Source organism: Molothrus ater, chromosome 5 (assembly GCF_012460135.2).
Source record: "Molothrus ater isolate BHLD 08-10-18 breed brown headed cowbird chromosome 5, BPBGC_Mater_1.1, whole genome shotgun sequence".
Lineage (NCBI taxonomy): Eukaryota > Metazoa > Chordata > Aves > Passeriformes > Icteridae > Molothrus > Molothrus ater.
The window spans coordinates 42262802-42284997 of NC_050482.2; the positions used below are offsets into that span (position 1 = coordinate 42262802).

Sequence of the window (22196 nt, forward strand, 5' to 3'; positions counted from 1 at the left end):
ATAGAAATGAATTATTAATACAGTGTTGCAAAATTGCTAAGGAATGAAAGACAGTCTCCCATCCTATACTGAAAACCAAGAGACTTTTTAAAATTCCCCTCATTAAAAAAACCCCCTTGATTTCACATTACTTTGCAAAGTTTCACATGAGTCTTTTAATCTCAACACATGAACACAACAATCATTGGTATTGTCATCAAGATGATGGGGAACAAAATACAATAGCTGGGGTACACCACTGCTCAGAAACAGGCTGAGATCCCTGATAACAGACCTAAAAATAAGAGCAACTATAAACAAGGAAGCACAAGGAAGCCCAGTCACTCTGAGGTCTAACAGACATGTTTGTGATGCCAGACTAAACAACATGATTGAGATCCATGATGATTATTAACGGTTTTCTTATTTATTTTTTTTTTAATGTCAGCAAGTCAGGTTTGGCCTGGGGTTACTCTGTACTCTTAAGAAGGAGGACAGTGGTAAGAACATGGTCTAAGTATGTCCTAAAGAAAACCTCCTGGTTTTGGCTCCAAAGTTATTTTATGTTTGATGCTGAAAGTGCTAGACTTAAGATCATTATTCTCTAAGGAAATCAATAGCTAGTTGTTTTGCTGAATTACAGGATATTTACTTTTCCATTCTACAGAATGAAATTCCTCTTTCTCAACCACATCCCAGCTGAGTGCTTTGAATCATCAGGACAAAAATAGAAAAGAAAAAGATATATACACTGAAGACTCGAGATAATTCAGTTTGAACTGGAAAAGTAGGGAATATCTAAATACTCACAGCAGTGCAATGCAAATACATAGCAAGCTTACAAGGTTATTCCACTCTAAAGGCACCTGAGTGTTTTACTTATTTGATTCATTTTGGGTGTTGAAAAGCTGCAATTACAAAAACTAAGGACTTATCTGATAAAAACAACTGTATATGGAAGATAAAATACTCGCTCTAAAGGACATGGTGTATTTTACCTGTTTTATTCAGTGGGACAAAACCTTCAACTACAGAATTATTTTTAATTAGTGATAGTCTGGTCAGATCTGGATAACAGACTAGAAAATTAATTTCTTCCCCACTTCCCTGCCTGCACAGAAAATCAGACATCTCTTGAACAAGAATCCTTCCAGCTGCTGTCAGAATCCAGAAACACATAGAAATGGACCAATGTCCTCTGGTCTTTGCTGTGCCTTTATATAAAAAAGTTAATTAAACCATGGAAAAGCTTTTAGAGCTTCACACATTGTGATACATACTAAGAGTATATTAATAACTTTAACCAAATCATCTTTACATTTACATTAAGATCACTAGCAAAATATATCATTTAAGCTGGATACACAAGGAAGATTTCTGCTAGTTTCAAAAAGATCGGAATGGATTAATTATCTTTAGGAAGATCACTGCATTTCTGAATTTAAATAACTGCATACAGGTAATTGTATTTACTGTAATTCCTTGTAAAAATTTTTCTTTGAAACAGGAGATAAAAATTTACCAATGTTAGCACAATGTACTCAGTGCATTTCTAAACAAAGTAGGATTTCAGATGCACAGGAATAGAAATGAAAACAAATCTAATAAAGCCTTGGAAATTCCTAAACTATTACTGACTATTGTGCAACAGAAAGTAAAAAATAAGTATCCAGTAAAAAAGCTGAAACTCTGCATAAAATTACCTTGTTTTTGTCAAAAGCAAGGCATGCCATAAGATCATTAATTATCCTTGTGAGATTATTGATGATTGAATAGTTGCTTAAAACATCCGACATATCTGGAATATCTGAAAATTTCTGGAGAAGATTATGTAGACTTATTGAAAATTCAGGCACCATCAAATGCAACCAACAGTGACTAGGCTGTCAGGGGATAAAAAGAGAAACAGATGTAAATTAAATATCAGACATTTGTAAAAACTGGTTAAACATCTCAATGTGTAAAAGTAAATTAGACTGTTCTTTCCAATTTAAACTATCTCAAAAGTACAAATTACAATTCTTCTTCTTTAATGTGACCCATTTTCTCTTCATTCCTTTTGGTAATATTTCTATTCTGACTGATACTGACATGTTTGTGGTTGTTTGTTAAATGCCATCCCTTCATTAAATTATCAATGAATGCCAAGTGTCAGTGTGTTGAGCATTTGAGCCTTGGAACATGTTACTATGAACCCTAGTCCATGCTTTCATTAACCTATTTGTTTTCTTTTCAATTCCTACTGCCTTAACAATTCTTTAAATATCAGTATTCATTTATTGCTGTTACCTTACATGACTCAGTTGACCCCAAAGATCCCTGATTTAAATTTCTTTTCAGGAGGGTTTCCATAAAAAATTTGCATGAAACCCCTGTGTGCTTTTATCCACCTTTAAACTTTTTAGCTGAGTTAATTCTTTCTCTTCAGCTTTTTCACTAAATGCCATTACTGGGAGCAGTTTCTAGATCTAAAAGCCTTTCTTCTTCCTCAATCTTTGATAACAAAAGTGTTTTGCACAGCCTGTCCCTGTATACACTAACACCTATGCAATTAGTTTGCAGACAAAGTTTGTACAGCTGTTCACATGACTGAAACCTGATAATTCCTTGCTGTCTTAGAGGAAGTCATTAACTTCTTTTAGTTAGATAGATATAACATATATAACAGTAGTCAAATAGAGGAAAAAGTCACCCAGCCCAGGAAAATTCCTAACATGGCATGATCAGCAAAAATACAGGTAATGCATAAGTCAGAACTGCAATTTGTACCTGTAAATACCTTCCCAATAAAAGCTAATTTTTTATGGCAAATGTTATGAGAATTTATTCCATATATATCATTATTTTTCCAATATTGAAAATGTCTCCTTAAAGACTTCCAGATACAAAGATCTTGGCCCAACAAACCCAAAGTACTCTAAGTATCACTAAACCAGTTTCCAATTGCTGTGCAGTGGATAGGCAGCACCCACTGAATCCACCTTCAGCAACACACAGCAAATGTTTGGCAATGTACACACTTCTAGGCTTAATCTCATTTATTCAATTTCTTCAATAAACCTGCATACAGATTATTAAAAAAAAAAAATCCACAGGTGTTGTTCTTTGATGTGTAAATGTTTCTCACAAGAAAAAATACACTTCACATTTCTGAAGACTAATCAGACTATTAGGCTTCCAGGCTTAGAGAACCAAATGTAAATACATTGTTCAGCTCCACTTGAATTTCCACTTCTGCGTACAATTCTTTCACACAATGATAACCTGTGGCAAGTAAGTGATATAACCTTTTGCAATTATCTCAACAATGACTTAAAAAAGAAAGAAACAAAAAGCAAAATGATAGCATTTGACTCAAGTCTGCTTCCCCTTTTTCCTTCGAGGACAGTAAGGTGAAGGGGGAGGCAGAAGCAAATAAATCAGAGAAAGTTTGTTGAAACATATTCTGTTCAAGCAGCATATGTTGTGCCATGTCCCACTGCCCCCACGAGACAGGCAATGCATTTTCTTTCTTCTGCTTTGGGGTGGGAACACTGACACAGAACTAGCTACTGTGCTTCCCTGAACTGGAAACCTTGAAACCTTTACCTTTGAGGTTTTGTGGGTGAGCATTATCCTCTGGCAGGGACTAGCATAAGCTTGCTGCTTCTTCTAGTGAGCATTTGGCAATTCCAGCAGGGAGCCTATTTTGTTGCTCCTGTGGTTTAGCATGTGTGTGGGAGTCTCCTCTAACTGAACTGTTCTGACCTACAAAGCTGTATTTCACAAAAGCTCTAAGTTTTCTTTTCAGTAATGTCAAGCTGTGCAATCACTTCCTATGTCAATACCTACCAAAAACGTGATTAAAACTGCTCTAATTGAAAAAGATGACATTATTTGCAAAGAGAAATGGAGGTTTGACTTTCATATTTTGTGTAAACTTTGACCAAGATTTACATTTTAGGGCAATTGCAAATGTGATTTCCCTTGTACTTCAGGGTTGCTCTCATTTGGCTTTTACTTTCTACATCTGTGTAGAAGTTTAAAAGTTATCTCCTCTTCTGAATTCAGCCCTTTGCTGTCATCTCTGCCTTTTAATCTTCAGGTTCGACTACACAGTTTATTCTATACAAGACTACTTTTAAAGCCACTCAGTTGCCTTGAGCTAGTGCATAATGCAACAACCCTTTTGTTTAATGGATGGGTCAGTCTGTTCCTGTTACATGCACTACACTGGCTTCCCATCTGCTTTGTGTTCACCTTGCCTTCCTACCTTTAGTCATCTACATTTGGGACTTGCTACCTTGAGTACACTTCCCACTTTATGCACGCACTGAAGATTAAAATCTATTGAAAAAAAATTGCAGAGCACCATTTCAATCTCTTCAGAGCTGAGCAAAAGGCATTTACTTTAGGCATAGTTGAGCAAAAGGCATTTACTTAGTCATGGGTTTCCCAGCTTGCATGGACCAGAGTAAAGCCTACTTATCCCTTGCTGTGGTATGCATAACACAACCTGAAATTCCCAGAGAAGAATTTGGCAAAGTGGGATCTGAATACTGCTGAGTACTTTCTCCTGTGAAGGCATGTGGCCAAGAGCTGCACCTGCCATTACCATGACTGAAAGTGCTGTGCAAAGGGAACATGGAAGTCTCAGCTCTGAACTTCTTCCTTTTTATTTCTTGGCTGCTTGCTGTAAATGTAAACTGGATCTAAATTTCTGGATATGATACCTCAAGATGACATAGTACTGAAAAGAATGGAAAAGAATTTGCATACTGGCAGTCAAAACTGAACCATGGAGAGAGGCAAGAGTGAGAACAAATAGGACTCATTGCTTAAGCAGGTTCCCTGGCCTTCTTCATCTGCCAACACCCCCAGAAGTGCAGTGGAGGGAACAGCCTCAATCCAGCCCAACAGCTAATGGGCTGGAAGCTGGGGAAAGGGCACTCAAGCTACAGCTGTCCTCCACAGATGTGAATGTCTTCACATCAGACACCAAGATCAGTGAATTTCAAAAAGCCCAGCAGTCAGAGGATGGTGGCAGCCAATCTTGCTTCCTTTTTCTCTAAATATTGGATATTCTAAGAAATGGAAAATTTTCTATTAGTTTTATTTATATTGGACCTAGTACCTGACTTCACAGCATTTATTCTGCAGTTTTCCTGTCTAAAGAACCAACTTTAAACTGGGTTTTCCAAAGTACTCTAAGTTTTAGTGAAAGCCTCAAGCTTCCAGCAAAACTCTTAAAAACACTTCTACATCTGACATAACCCTCCATAACCTCACAACTCAGTGCCCTTCACTATCCTGCACCCTCCTTTTCCTCCTCCCATCTTCTTTTTATTCAGGATTGAATGTTGCTTCTGGCATAATTTTCCATTATCAATAGGGAATATTGCTAGATTTGCTACATTGTTGTAGAATAGGACACATTTCCATAGGTTTATCACATACAAATTGGATTTTTACAGTGAAAACTTTGTACAGACACAAAATCAGTTTCTTACATCCAGTAGATATTTTTCAGCTACTGATGTATTTGTACAATGATTAATTCTTAAGACAGGCACAGTGTTGTTCAGTTTAACTGACAAAATCATAAGTTTCTTACTTTTCTCCTTGCCTAAAACAATATAGCATTCAACATAATTTGTACTTTCAACTTGTTTCCTTTCCTCCTTTTTATTGCAGTGTATGCAACAACCAAGTTTTCAATACAAAACTTTAAAATGGTTTTGCTAAACTGAGGAAAAACAAAGAATATGTAATAGATTGATCAATAAAATAATACAATTTAAAAATAAAAATGTTATACAATTTTAAGATGTATAGATAACGCTTATTTGAAAGTACCACTATGTATTAAATATGGGATTATAAAGAAAGAATAACACAAAGTATGTTTGAAATTCTACTGGTTTGTTTAGTTACTGACACCACCATTTGCTGAGCTTGGGGCTCTCTTTACTGGCTACTTAGTATTTTTTGTGCTCTAGTGGCATTTCCACTGGTTGAAACAAGAAGGACTTCTAGAGTATGCTCCAAAGTACAATTACTGAGAACCTATTTCTTTAAGAAAGCAATATTTTTCAATTGACACCATGAAATAATATTGACAAAATAGTAACACAATGAAAATCTGACTTTTCACAAAAAAATAAGTTAAAAAATTTAATATGAAGAAAAAGACTTTCCTAGAATCCCTGTAATTAAAAAAGTTTTAAGGGACTGGGAATCACTCGACATTTCTATTAAATAAATACTTGGGAACCATATGAAAAGTTGAAATAAACATTATTTAACTGTAACTTGCTAAGACATAGGACTAGGTACAGAATGTTACAGCCATTACTGGTTCCAGTGGCTGTTTTATTGGGAATAACCTGAAGTGGTTGTACATACCAGACTATCCATCTTCGGGACATATTTAAGGGTTATCATATAATCATTTGGGAGATTTCCAACCTAAATAATAAAAACAGATAATAAAAATGTTATTACTTACTACACAAAGTAAGACTTTATTTCCATTACTGCATTCAACAAAATCGACTAAATATCAACACAAACTTTCAGTAAATTACCAGGTGCAGGCAAAGATGTTTACTTACATGCTTACTTTCCTGTGGAACTGCTACTGACACTTATTTATTCACAAGTGAACTACCTTTCCACAGCTCTGCAATATGCCCAGATCTGATCTGATCATGGTCAGTGCTACTGCTTCCCAGCAAAGTTAAAGTCAACAATGGGTTGAGAAGAAGTGATCTGATGTTTTTCCTTACTGCAGAAACTCCACTGCCCTTCCGTCTTTTAATGCCTTGAAGTGTTTACATGACAGCTTCTACTATAGACAGTAGAGGACCCAGAAGTATCTTGTCCTTTTTCCTTCAAATAACATCCAACTTCAACATCCTTCTGAACCTAAATACTTGCCTGCCTTGTGCTTAGTTATGTACCAGGTCAGAAAAACACTTGAGTACAACATTAACTTTTCAGTTGTGCTTCTTAGTAATGATGAGCAATATCATTATGTCATAGCAATGTCCTGGGGCAAAGGTGAGCTTCCACACACGTAAGATGCAGCTTTGCGGAAGGGGGCGAGCACGAAGTGTGCTGCAGCAAAGACAAGGAGTGGAAGAAGGGTTCCCACTGAATTATCCTCTACAATCTGCCACAGATGGGTTCCAACCCTACTGTGAGACATAGTTGAACATCTGGGGAATGTGCTACGTTGGGAGATGAACAGTCCAACAGTCACTGGACTGCCACAAATCCACAGTTTTTTAAAATATTTTTTCAAAAGCATCATAATATGATACTTAATAATACAATAAACCTATCTTCTATCAATGAAAGTGTCAATTGATACTTATCCTGGTTTGAAATCCACATAGTCAAAAACAATATGCACAGATGTAGCTCCTTTGGTGCAAAAACATTTCTACTTCAGGTTAAAGATCATTCTGTTATGGCTGCTTTTGATTCTGCTGCTATAGCAACCAGCCCAGGGATTTCTTTTCTTCCTGAGCAGTTTTTAGGTAGTATTTTGTTTGGCAAAACATAACGTTTTATTTCTTAATTAAAAGTTTGTTTCAATTAAAAATTAAACCAGCTATTTAAAAACATTATGGCTCTAGAAATGATCAAGGACAATGCTTATACACAGCCAAACACAAGTGAATTCCAGACATTTTTTGATTTATGTGGGCTAAGATACAATTTTTCAGTTCAATGACATCTACTATTCTCCTGCAGCTTTAGAACACTTTCTGTAGAAATGACCCTTAAAAATTTCCTCCCATAAACCAGTTTTTTTTTCTTCTTTTATTCTTGTTTTATTTTTATACCTACACATTTCAAAGCAGAAGCACCACTAAAATTCTCTGTATTAATTTCTATTTACCTGGCATTTTGGTGAGTTGATTCAAGATGCTATAAATACTGAAAAATATTTCAACACATTTGTTCTTTCTTTAGAGCATCAGATTTATTCTAAATCCTCATCCAAATTTTTTATCTATTATTCCTTCCTTTAAAACACCACAGCATCACAGCATATGAATACGTATTCAATTTTTTTTCTAGCTTCCTTTGCACGCCTAGAGAGGTAGGATTAGCAGCACTTTAAGGACTACAGATGGTGAAGATGCAAAGTTTCCCATACTCACTCTAGAGGGATTCCACACTTAGCAATGCCAGCAAAACCACTGTTCTTTAAGAAAGGTCACTGGAAGATTAAATTTGTTCCATATAAATGAACACTACAAGAATTGACATGCATTATGTATAGAATCTACTTTCCTGGCATCAGAGCCTCTCAAGCACTTTTCACGCACAGTTAAAAAAATTTAAGTGCCCAAGAGCCCTTACACCTTCTCAATCAGAGCTGGAGCAAGCAGCTCAGCTGCAGATATATCTCTCCTTGACAGACTGTGAATCAGATAAGATATTTTTGAATTTACTACTAAAAATGAAGATCACTGGGAGGAGGGTGTCAAATACAAAATATATGCACTGCCTCAAGACAAAACCTGTTGAAGTTTTGTTGACTGAAGTCCACATGTCAGATGCTGTGCTGGTAAACGATGGATCTCAGTCAAAGTGAGTGACTTACATTTGTATTGCACTTGGACTTCCCAACTCTCACACAGAAAACTGGGTAAAGCCCCTGATGTAAGAGTGAAAGATATGTCTGTACTAGGTCTGCATTTTGTACACCCTTGCTTTGCTGAAATTAATCTTGAAATTTTGTTGAACACTAACCACCAAGACTCTGATCCAAACGCAGCCACTGGATTTTCATCTGCTGAAATGATCCTGAAAGGAATGAATGGACTCTGCACACCCACTCACTGAAGGGTGCCTGACTGCTGTGCCTTCCAGCAAGGAGCAGATGACAAGGTGACTCTGACCTGCCTGAGCAAAGATGGTTGGAAAAGAGCTGTTCCTTGAAGCCACCTGAGTCCTGGAATGGCTTTTTTATTAGTTCCCCATCTCAGCTCCATGAGTACAGTGATAAATCTGGGGGGCCACAAAACACCTGCCTGCACAGCTTACCTTGGTTTAAACAGAAGTAACAGTTTTGATAATTATAGAAGTAACAGTTGGTTTAAACAGAAGTAACAGTTTTGATTATTACATAGAATGTCAACTGATAATCTTGCAAAGCAACGTACAGAACCAAAAGCATTGAACTGCTATTAAAATGTCATTAAATTTTTCTCTGATTTAGTGGCTGTGTGTGATTGCAGATAGCCTAACAGGCTGAGAAGAGTTAAAGAGCAGGGAATCTAGCTCTTTAAAGAATCTTTAAATCCATATAAAACCAACAGTAAGTGCTATATTCCCAGTTGTAACAAAATCTTACACTGGGGAATGTAAGATTACTTTTGACATAGAGAAGTCTGAATATTTAATACAGCACTGTTGACGTTGCATAGCCCAAACATGTTTTAAAAAATGTTCATGGTCACATAGATGTGGAGATGAAAAAAGGATATAAAAGTAATTTGGGTTCCATAAACTAGTCTTTCATTGCAACAGCAGACATGAGAGATGACCTATCTGCAGTCACATCCTTTAAAATGAGGCCTACTGCTCTTGAAAATTTCTTTTATTGTGATTTTAATGAAAATTACAAGGAGACAAGCACAGATATAATTTTTATACACATATAAAAGATAAAGTATGCTAATAAAATAAAATTACCATTTTCCATTGTCAGTGTTTTCTTATTTACTCTGAAGCATATGATGGGAAAAAACATACTTTCCTTTTGGATATAATTTCTACCTTGAGTTTCTCTCTATTTATTTCCCTTTTCTCTATTTATTTCTTTTCACAGAATAATAGAATGGTTTAAGTTGGAAGGGACCTTACAGACAGTCTGGCTCCAACTCCCTACCATGGACAGGGTCATCTTCCACTACACTGGGTTGCTCAGAGCCCCATTCAACTTTGTCCTGACACTTTTCCAGGAAAGAGCCACCCACCACTTCTCTGGGCAACCTGCTCCAGTGCCTCACCACCCTCACAGTAAAGAATTTCTTGCTTACATCTAATCTAAATTTCTCCTCTTTCAGTTTAAAGCCATTCCCCACTCTCCTAGCACTACATGCCCCATGTCAAAAGTCCCTCTCTAGCTCTTTCTCACTGGCTTCTTTTCCTTCAGGAGATTCCACTGTCTATCCTTCATCTCTGCAATCCACTCTATTTCATCTGCTAATGAAGCAGTTAATAAAATCCTCATCATTTGGCTTAAGACAACATGCTAACGATTTCCGTTCACACTTTTTACAGTCATAGTGGCAGATTATTTGCAACATAACAACTCTGGATCATTTTTTATAACCCCTTCACTAAGGAGAGTTAAATCCATTTAAAAATAAAAATCAAACGTGGCAGAGAGTGTACATATTTACAGCAAAGATGTAATTTGAAAGCAAAGTATTTGACAGCATGTCTCCAGCAAGGAACTGGTCAGTAAATCCTGATTATTGTTTGGGTTTCCTACATTAAAAGAAGAAAATTACAAAGAAGAAAATTGCTTTAGAGAAGTAGTTCATGGAAGAAGAGGTATTTTAGATTTTGTTAATGAACAAAACAAAAATATGTAGGTATATTCTGTACATACTGCACAGCTCAGTGAAAATTCTATTTATATGTAGGTTTTGATGTTCATATTTAACAAACATATATAAACAACTGATTTCTAATTCTTATGCAAAATCAAATGCACAAATACAGAGATGCAGTTTTCTGCTGACTTACTGTGCTGAAAAGAACAATGGGGACAGACTTTATTGACAGGTGCTGCAATTACAGTTTCATAATATGGAACATTTGCTCATCAAGGAATGTGCTTCCCTCCAGACATGTTCATTACAAAAGAAGCAGGAGGTCACGTGGTGAGTAGTGCAGAATGAATGTTTTCTAAATACTTTCATTCTCTATCAGTATGAAACTATGCTCTTTTGAACTTCTCACCATTAAAAAACCAAAAATGATTGTTCAATTGTTCTTTGCTTCTTAAGATCATTTTGCTTAGGATATATTCTTCATATGACAAAATTATATTACCTAGATGTGAATAAATTTAATCCTACAAAGTATACAAGTCATTTTTTCTACGAAGAGATACCAGTCTGGTTTGATCTTACATTGACTAATGGTCAGAAACCTTATAGTTATTGAATTTCTTCCTTCCAAGTCTTTATTCTGGTGTGAGTCTAGCATGGTGCTAGTGAAAATCCAGATTAAGAGCACTGAAAACAAGTTACAGCAAACATCTGTCCTCAATTTATTACTCAAAACAAAGTTGATTAGGCAAATGACCCACATTTTCAGGCACTGCACAGCATGCCTTACTAATTCTCCAATAGCTTAGGCTTAGTAGACATCTAATATCTATATTCACTCAGGGTCTTAACTGAGGCATGTTCTCATATCCCTATAGTCCAATAAAGTTGAGCAGAACACAGCCACAGTCATGCTCAGGAGTTTTCTACAAGTGATGTAGAGGGTTTACAGTACCAGTTTACAGCAAGCCCAGTACCAAATAAACAAAGACTGGATAGGGAATTGTGGCACTGTAGCAAGCTGTAGGTGCACTGCAGTAGAAGCGTGTGTGTGTGGGGTGGGGAAAAGCATACTGGAGAAAAAGCCAAATGAGGGACATGGATTCATACTGCAAAGAATTTTAGCATGAGATAGGAAGAGGATGGGCATCTGCCTGGAGTTCATCAAGGAGCATTTTTCCGGCAACCACAAACAGTGTAACAGATACCATGGAAATAATGAGGAGAAGCTGAGGGCAAACTCAGCATGTGTTATGACAACACAGGCAGTGTTAATAGTACCTTTGAAGATAAACCCAAGAAGCTTGCCATTGATAGTGGAAAAAAAAGGAGGAACAGCTTGAAAGAAATAAGTAGAGGAGAAAGGGTCAGAGCAGCATGTGTACAGACAGAAGAGCAAAATTACAGAAGCTGAAGCTAGAAAAAGATTTTTCATAGACTGGATTTTTATCCACCAAGAATTTGGAAGAAAAATGTACTTGTTTGTCCAGAGAACTACAAAAAATATTTCTACTATTATGACAAGAAAAACAATGAATGTTTTAAAAGCGAACTTTGAAGGGTCTGTGAAACATCAAGAGCCAAATCAGACACCTTTGTTGAAGACCTGAATGGCTGGGGAGAGATGGTGATGTAACTTTACAGTGAGGAGAAATGGCCCAGGACAGACAAACATTTTGGGGAGATGAAAGAGATCATACTCTGCCTCTGAGGAGGACTCATGCCAAACTGAAGCTAGGCTCTAGACTAGTTATGCTTGATAATTTGTGATGAGACAGGAGGAGATGGGATCTGTGATCGGAAGTGATGAGATCTGTGCACTACCGCTGAACAGATAGTTTGCTGCACACAGAGATGGGGCTATACTCACAAATGTGGACAAAAAGGGTTAAAGAACATGACAGTCTGACTGAGAATAAAGCTTACATCACTGTGTCCAAATGTGACAGAGTTTGTGCATAACATCATAATAACTATGAGCAATAACTGTACACATAACACTTCTGTGAAATCCTCCGGGCTACAATTTGTTCTCAGTGTGAAAGAAAAGGATATTTATTAAAGACCCTATGTTCTACAGGCACAGATTCTTTGGATGAGTGAAGAAATAAAACTCAGAGGCCCATAGAATCTCCAGACAAAAGGGAAGACTGTGGACGTTGTCTACCTCAATTTCAGTAAAACCCTTGATACTGTCTCCCACAGCATATTCCTGGAGAAGCTGGCAGCTCATGCTTTGGACAAGTACACCTTTCACTGGGTAAAAACTGCCTGGATGGCTGGGGCCAGAGACTGATGATGAATGGTGCCACAACAAGTGGTGATTAGTGTTCCCCAGGGCTCATTATTGGGGTCAGCCAGAATCAGTTTATTCATTTTCTTTACTGATGATCTGGACAAGGAGACCAAGAGCACTCTCAGTCACTAAGTTGGGTGGCAGAGTTGATCTGCTGGAAAGTAAGAAGGCTCTGCAGGGGGAGCTGGACAGGCTCCATCAGTCAACTGGGACCAGTTGTCTGAGGTTCAATAAAGCCAAGTGCAGGTCCTGCACTCATCACAACTCTACCCTGTGCTACAGGCTAGGGGAACAGTGGCTGCCTGGAAAAAAAGCACCTGGGGGTGCTGGTTGAGGGTTGGCTGAATATGATCCAACATGTGCCCAGGTGGCCAAGAAGGCCATTGGTATCCTGTTCTGTATCAGCAATACTGTGGCCAGCAGGACCAGGGCAGTGATTGTCTCTCTGTACTTGCCACTGGTGAAGCCAGAGCTCACGTCCTTTGTCCAGTTCTGGGCCATTCACTGCAAGCAGAACAACAGAGAAGGGCAGCAAAGCTGGGGAGGGGTTGAGAGAGTGAGTCATATGAGGAGTGGCTGAGGGATTGGGTTGAATTTTGAAGATACACATCATCAGAATATCACTCCTTAATTCAATGAGTATATGGTGTTTCAAAAAGCAGAAATGGTACAAAATTTTTACTTCAATTTGCAAGAGTTATAGGGTCACCTGAACCATATTTTTAAGTAATATCAGGTTGGAGTCCTTTTTATAGGTACTAAGGATATAGCTCATAGAGCATAAAAAACCCTGTACTTGCTACAAAGTAGTATGATCAGTCAGTATTCTCTTTAGGCTTCTCCCTCCTCATATTCACACTGTCAGCTAACAAAGTTTTGTTTTAAAAGTACTTTAAACCTCATTATGTATTTTTATATTTTTGTTCTCAATGTCTAGTTGCCATGTTGTAGAATTTCAAAAGAGAATGATCAACATGCAATTTAGTCACATTAATTGAAACAAAGAGTTCTTATACTAAATTCATAGTACTAAACTTATTTTCACCTTATCCTTTTAATTCTCAAGTGACTTCATTGTAATTATTTCTGCAAATATTAACACAGAGAAAACAGGAAGACAGGCTTTCCTCAAAACAACTCATGCAACTCAAAACAGAGAGAATCTATGTTTTGCATCTGTCTGCATCTGTCTGTTATTTCTCCAACCCAAAGTATCTTTGAACTTGTTTGGAAACTTGACCTCAATTTTGCATTTGTAGGGTGATCTGAAAGACACAGGTCTAAGTCAGGAGAATGACCACACAGCATCCTCATGAAGGAGTGTCCAAAGTAGCTCAGCCCAACCCCACTCTACTCAAGCTTGTCAGTAGCAGAAGAACAGGGTAACCTTGACAGTGTGATTAATCAAGCTGCTTGCACATTTTTTGTAATCTGTATTTATATGATTTTGAAATTTAAATTATACTACAGGGAAAGTTAAAGCATTTGTTTTCAGGACACATAACTGACAAAAAGTTATTACTATCCCTGCACTGCACAATTTCACCAGCCCTCACAGGAATTCTGTTGTTCTTGCATGCTGTCAACAGGTTTACATCAAAGCTTAATACTTTTCCAAGAGATTAAATATTAACTGGAATAAATATGCCAATACTTCAAAATTCTGCCTAAAGGGACTAATTTGAAGCACTAAACTTTTAAGTAGGACTATAGAGCACACCTAGAGATTCACACTATGTGCCAATGTGTATAAAAAGGACCAAAGAAAACAAGAACACTGCACAGGCAGCAAATGCTAGGGGTATTAATATAGGTGTTTGACAATAATAACACAGATGTTGCAACTTTTTTCCCACAATGAAGCCACAATTTTCAGCTAGATTCAATATGCAGATGAAGATATACTTGCCAAGTGTTCAGTATATATTATTTCTTAGAAACCTTGGTGTTATATCCTGCACTACTGCAAAACAGCATAATTATTAACTTCAGTGGAGCTAAACACCAATTGACTTCACAAGCAGATGCTGTTTTTCAGGTTAATGCAGTGGTAAATTAAGTAACAGTTAAAACTTCCTTAAGGGAATTTAGTTTTTATATGAAGCTGTGAGTCTTTCAGACTTAAACTTCTGTGTACAGCAAGCAGAGAAACATATAATGTGTGTAACCCACTCAAAGACTGCAAAACCTGTTCAATTGTTATTGCTTTGACTGCTACAATGATGTCTAATACCACTTTATTTCTATGTGCACCACTTGTCTTTCATATACCCGAAGTAAAGACTTCTGCTTCAGTTCAGCTCTGTTTGCTGCCAGTCTGCTCCATGCAAGTCAGTAATACAAAGACAATAATCTTTCATCTGCATGGGGAACAAGCTGCTCTGAAGGAATGTTTGAGGAAATAAAGATTTTTGGCAATTGTTACTGAAGTTTGGAGTCAGGAAACTACATATGTACATACACTCCATTTTGGTCAAGGTAATCTCTTCAATTAACACTGGATTTGCTTTCACTGCAAAAAAAGATTTTGTTCAAGTGACAGATGTTAATAGATTTACTTTTAATATTCCCCTAGTTTCAATACAGATTTACTAACTTTACTTAGAAATGTAAGTGCCCTTAGACACTGACAATTTTTTAACATGAATAATGTAATAAAAGGTACTTACCAATTTTGCAATGTCATTCACATCATCTGTGACTGGATTCCCGCAGGAACTCTGGGCTTTGACAAGAGGATTAAGTAGGAGGAGTTGAAGACAAAAGCAAGTGATAATCCAAGTCTATTTAGTAAAGAAGAAACAAGAAACCCCAAGTAAGCAATTGCCAAATATGAAGCAACAAGAGATTGCAGTAATGTTTTTCATATGTGCTGTCTAGAGGTAACAATACTCTTTATCCTTCATGAAGGCATACTTCTACCACCATTACAGCATCACCTTCATGGCAGGAATCCATGAAAATGCACTTAATTGATCTTTTCTGGAAGCAAATATCTTTAGAGTGTTAATGGAAAACCTAGTGTTGAGCCATTAGGTTACTTGCACAGGATCATTCTTAGCTGGGCTTTTGCAAAGTTTGCAAGGAAGAGAAAGATACAAATCTTGCAATACTCTTTATCATCAAAATACAATTGATTGTATACTTGTCATTCACTTGATAGATCTGTGGCTCTAATGTGATAAATGATAAGGAACAAAATTATACCAGAGTAGATCAAGACAAAAGGAGAAAGTTCATAATCACAGCCATTTCATTTGAGTACTTAAACTGCAAGCAAACCCACAACTGGACTCTGCCCAAGTACTGACATCTCAAGCAGCAATACAGTACATCTTCTCCAAGTGACGTGCTCTGGCCTCTCAGAAGTGCCAGCTTGGCTTTGGCACTACATTCCCCTCCTAAATCCTGCTGGAAACAGCAATGCAATGTACTGACACAGGCTTGTGAGACTCACACAGAAAAGCACCAGATAACTAGCTGCGATGCACCTGGGTGTCTCCTTGGCTACACTGCCTGAACTTCCTTGCCTTCTGTTGTTCCTTGTGCTTCGCTGGTTTCCCACAGAGCCCTGTGCCAAGTTTAAGCTGCAGATCCCTAGTTCCAGAATGTTAAAGCATTTAAGTTATGGATAATCAAAAGTTGCCTCGGGTTGTGAAGCTGCTTCTGCCAGCTGACTGAAGCTGTCAGCAAAAGCCGATGATGGTGTACATTTACGGCAAGTATGGAATTTGCCTGTGCAGGCTCCTCAGCCTCCATAAGGGCTGGACTGAGATCAGGATTTGCTTTTGCACAAACTAAGACACAGCTCAGCCCCGTCTGTTCTGTGTGACAGGTAGAGAACTCCAGCCTCCACCCTCGCCTTCATGTGCTCTCCAACCTTTCAATTTAAGAGCAAAGCAAATGAAACAACAGCAACACAATTCTCTAGGAAAGCAAGAGAAAAATCACAGATTAAAAAGATGTATCATTATAGTAATCTAGAAGGCCTAAGAAAGAATGATAATAAAGATTGCTCAGGAATTTCATAAACTTGACAGAACACTGCCAGGCACTTTAGCTAAAGAGCTGTTAAATGACAAGAGTAATCTCTTTCTTGTATCTTTTATCTCTTAAATCTTGTATCTATCCTACAAGTAAAACTGATCATTTGCTTTCTTAGAATACAGCTTCCTGACATATTTAGGTAAAACCAGTGTGGGTTGCTGGTAGAAAAGACAATCCAGCTTCCTCTCCCTACCTCTTGCACTGGCAGAGATGGTTTTAGTCAGTTGTACCAGGCAGACAACTTCCATTTTTGTTTTCCTGTAGTATTTTTCAGCTTTCTGATCCATGTAACTGACACAGCTGAAATACTCTGTCAAAGATGAGGCAAGCCAGGACTGCTGATTTCAGTGGAGCCTGCACTTGCCTTCCCCTAAACTGTACTCTCAGACACCACAGAGAAAGAAATCAGAAGTATTCTGAGCAAAGTGCATTTACAATATGCATGTCTTTTCAGAATGTCTCTTGCTTCAACAAAACTAGCATTTAGAAATAATTTCATTTTAATATTTGTACAAATAATTACTGAGAATAATTACCAAGGTGAAGGATTGAGAATAATTAATAGTCCATCTTACAAAATGTCTGTGTTTTAAGCCACAGAAAGCTTTGCAGTTATATATATATGAACAATTTGAGCTCTGGGGAAATGGAAAGATGCTGCTAGTTTTAGAAAGGACCTTTGAGAGCTCCTTGCAGTGTATTAGAGCTCAAAGCTGTTTAATAACTGATTTCAAGTGATCAAGAGAAATGTCTCCCTTTCTTTCATAAGCTCCAGAATCACAGAGGAAACAAAAGGTGACCTCAAGTTAACAGGCTACCCCCTCATTCACAATTTTTGGAAGTAAATTGCAGTAAAAAAGGCAAGAAGTTAATGACAACTATATACAGCAACTATACTATAACTATAATGATAACTATACTGCTTTCAAGAACAAAAACTGAGTAGTTCAACCTTTGGAGTAAACCAGTGCATTAGCAGTTACACTGGCAGAGACTTTTCCCTGACGTCTTCGATGGAGATGGAGTTCACACCAGGAACTGACAATTTCTTGATTGGATTCCTTAGTATTGATCAGTACGTAAAGATGGAATTTTTTACTGAACTGTGTCCTGGTCATAGGATGATGTTAAGCGCAACAGTCTAATAATCAAAAAAGTAACAAAATTCTTTAACTAGAAATGCTTTTTCAGCAGATCAGCTAAATAATATTAATAAACACATTAGCACACTCCAAATAAAACCAGAACTTTTATGCACCTTGCCAATTTTTTTACTTCTGAAGTTTAAAATCACTATACATTATATAATTATGTAAATAAATAATACTTTTTCTCCTATGTAAAAATGGATGGGATTTAAAAGCATAATAATTTTATAACTGCTATTAAAACCAAATTATCTGTAATTTTTGAGATTGTTTGAGTTTTTCTTGCTTATTTTCTCCCTGTGTCATCCAACAGGAACTAAAAAAATCTTCAAAATACTGCTAGTTTCAACATGTCTATTATACAAAATCTTTTAATTATTTGCACTTACAAAATATTTACATTACGCATGCCTTCAGGCACATTATATGTAAAGACTGTACAGATGAAAGGGTTGAGCTATTTTCGTGTTATTTACTAATGACCAAACCTGCTGTTTGAGCAAAACTTGAATAGACTGAATTAAATCAAGGACAGAACAAATGGGAACCTTAAACAATAGCTTTATAAACAGAGGTGCCCATTTTATACTTTACTAAGCATAAATAAAAGTTACCTACACAGCGCTCATAACAGATTTCCATATCTAATTACCCCTAAGTTAACATGGGATTTTTCAAAGCTGGCCTCAGAATTTAATCACACATCATTTATTAGCATTAATTTGAAGATATATAGCAGACTGGAGGCAGACCTACATACCAAAGTGCCTCTTCCTATTTTTGGCTCAAAAATTATTCAATTGTCTTTAGATTCTAAAATCTCTTAAATACTAAATATTTATGTTTGTGCAAGGGGGAAAAAATAATGATGAGACTCAAAAGGATATTTAAAACTAAGGATTTCAAGTACACACATTTGTTTATTCTGCAAATGATTTGCACTATTGCTTGTAAGCCACAATCTAGAATTTCAGCAAACAGCATCTTAGAAACTCAGCTAGTGATCCAATGTGTTGAAGACCACCCTTTCAGTTGTAAATCAACATCCTTTTCATTCATTCACTTCATTTACAATCTCAAGAGTTGACAAACGCTGCTGAGTGAGTGGTTTAGCATCTCTTTCACAATATGCTATGAAAGATATTCAATCACGTTAATGTTCAGCTAATTCCTTAAGAGGAAAGCAGCAAGGGGAATACCACACTGCTAAATAAACCATACTTTGGAAAGTCTGGACATTCCCAAATATCTAGTTTGTCCGGATAACACTTCTAATCACAAGAAGGTTGAAGATATTAAAAAAAAGCAAATAAAAAACCACAAAAAAAAAAAACATTAAGCACAGGGAGAGGTAGTAACTACACAGATGAACGGGTTCTCCAGGTTAAAATTTCTTATATTCAAATCATATTAGCCATGGAATTTTTCAGCCCAGTTTCCTGAGCAAATCACCCAATTAACCACAACCAAGCCATAGCTGAAGAAGGTTAGCTGACAATGTGAAACAATGTTCACCCTGGGCTAGGCTTCCCAAATTTATTTTCCACTTCTGTTAACATTGGAGTAGGAACATCTTTCAATATTGGCCCCTCAGACAGTGTTTACACGCTGCTTTGCTGAGACACAGCTTGTGAACTTCTGCCACAGGCAACCCTGGTTGGTCAATCATGGACAGGTAACTCAATGTTCATACTTCTGCCTTGAAATACCTTTTTTATGAAGATATAGAGAAAATGTAAAGAGCAAGAAAATATATTTCTTTGCTATTTTTTTAAAGCACAAAGCATCCAGATGCATAGAAGCACGGTAATTTTTCCTAGGTCTATTTAGTTATCTAGCTGTGATAGAGATTAAATAATTAAAGTCATGGAAGAACTGTCTTAAACCAATTAAGAAATTAACTGCCAGAATAGAAAAATCTTTAAATGAAAGAAGAGCATTTATACAGAATGTAATCCAATTACAATTTCCATGGTATTCAGTGACACCTTCACACTGCAAATGGCAGTGCTAACTTAAATACCCAACATGGCCATACCTAAATAGTGCTTAGAGTACTAAACGTTTCTCAAGCCCCCGAAAAAGTGAGTTAAGTGTGGAAAAAGAAGTCACCCTCTTAAGACCACCTATTTCTGGAACAATGAAGTACTTGGCAAGCACATTTGGAACTGGCAATGTCCCCTGCACATTCTCAAGTACCCAGGAAATTACTTCAGAGTAGCTGAAAGAAGCACTGCAGAATAAAGCATAGTTAAGGATTAAGTCTAGTGAACACCCCCTGACCACCAAAACTGGCCCTAGTCTCAGCAAATACAATAGCCTATCAACTGGAGTTCTCTCTGAGTGACAGACCTGGGTTACATTTCCTGCAAACAAGGTCATTCGAACTCATGGGAGGTGAGCTGGGATTCTCTGATATATCTACCTTGTAATTACCATGGAATCAGATTCATTTAGGTTGGAAAAGACCTCTAAGATCATCAAGTCCAACCATAAACCCAGCACTGCCAAATCCACCGGCAGACCACGTCCCCAAGTGCCACATCTACACATCTACACTGGAGCTGATTTCCTGTCTATTATGGCTTCCTGGCTAAAAGGGGCAAACGAGGGGTATACTGGGTACTCTTGACCCTTATTTTTCAACATTTATGCATTTTACATTGTCAAGCCAATATGTAGAAAAATAGACGTGTTCACTGAAGAGACATCACCATGTTGGTGTGTATCCTTGTGTCACACATGCTCTTCCATCTGGGCACCCTAACTTCTGTGAAGCTCCCCAGTCAACTTGTGAGTTTTCCTGAACAAGCTTTTTGATAGTCCAATGAACAAAATGCATAACTCCAGCTCAGTGAGTCACTCTGCGGTGGTGAGACACCTAAAAATCTCTGGATCACACCCTCCATGCTTAGTTATGATTACAAAATCCAGATACATACTTTTCTAGTGACTGATACCACTCTTTATTTCTTTAACAATGATGTGTAATAAGGAGTATGATGGTAAAAGTAAGCAACACAGAGTGTCAGAGATATTTTTCTGCATTTTCGTTTAAACACAGACTATAAAAATACTAATAACAACTCTTTTTCAAAGTAAGTTTTAGAATGTTTTGGACACAAAATATTTGAACATATTTGGTTGTTTACAAAACACAGTATATTTTCTACTCAGTTCTGCATATAATATCTAAAATATATAACATGAGGGTATTTCAAGGGGTTAAGGGGAAGGAAATTAGCAAGTTCATGCCACAAATATAAGCAGGGAGAGGCGCCATTGCTACCTACATTCAAATGAGTTCAACAGGCAAGCTGCTTTCATAGCTGTTTGATCTTTTTGTGGCAATACTGTATTTGCCTTTCTGTGACTTTCCCAACCCTAGAAGCTCTTCCTCACACCTTTACACTCAGGTGTATATTCACAGGGGACTCCTAGAATGCCTTTGCACTCACTTGTGTGACCACAGGGGACTCCTCTAGAATGTCAAGAATGGGAGTTTTCATCTAACTGTTCATTTGGTGGCAAAATGTTAAAGTGGCACTTGCTAGACTCCACCAGCCATATGTGCAGAAGCAAAGCCAATTGCTTTTGCAAAGCCAATTGCTGTATTCAGATGCTTATAGGCCAGTTCCCTTCCTAAGGTACACTCTTAATGAACTGGAAATAATTTTATTCAGGTCAATGGATAAAAGGCAGTCCCAAACCTGTTAAGTGCTAATGCAGAACTACTTTTTCTCCAATATTTTTCTTTTTCAGCTGGAAGGAGAAACCATTCTCTAGCTCTGCCAAGTTATTCACATCTATTTCCTGAATCAGACAAATTTAAGATATGTAGTCTTAACCGTGCTGAGAAAATGATGAGTCACACCATTCTTTCCCACCATCCAGACCTTGGGAAAACCGGGAAGCTGCTTAAGACTATATGCCAACTTCATTTCATATGACCTCAGGCCAACTGCTATTATCCTCTACCCCTTGTAGCTCTTCTTGACAGAAGTAGCTGGCTGCTCCAGCCAATGTGCAGCTGCACACTTGGTAAGGAGCACCCAAACTCCTGCTGAGTTTGGTTTGTGTGTTTCAGTTGAAACCAAGATGGATGTGATAAGCAAGAACTGTAAAGTGATAGAGAGTTTGCCTTGCAAATCAATGCAATTCAGG

At 37.3% G+C, this 22196-nt stretch overlaps 1 protein-coding gene across 1 annotated transcript in view; it reads right to left on the bottom strand.

Moving 5' to 3' along the window:
- Positions 1-22196, bottom strand: part of KITLG (KIT ligand) — a 56286-nt gene that overhangs the window by 15416 nt on the left and 18674 nt on the right. Inside the window, exons 2-4 of the mRNA XM_036401290.2 lie at positions 15507-15620; positions 6364-6426; positions 1683-1862 (exon numbers count right to left, since the gene is read on the bottom strand). Of these exons, the coding sequence (XP_036257183.1) occupies positions 1683-1862; positions 6364-6426; positions 15507-15620 (357 nt within the window). The remainder of the gene's footprint in view (positions 1-1682; positions 1863-6363; positions 6427-15506; positions 15621-22196) is intronic.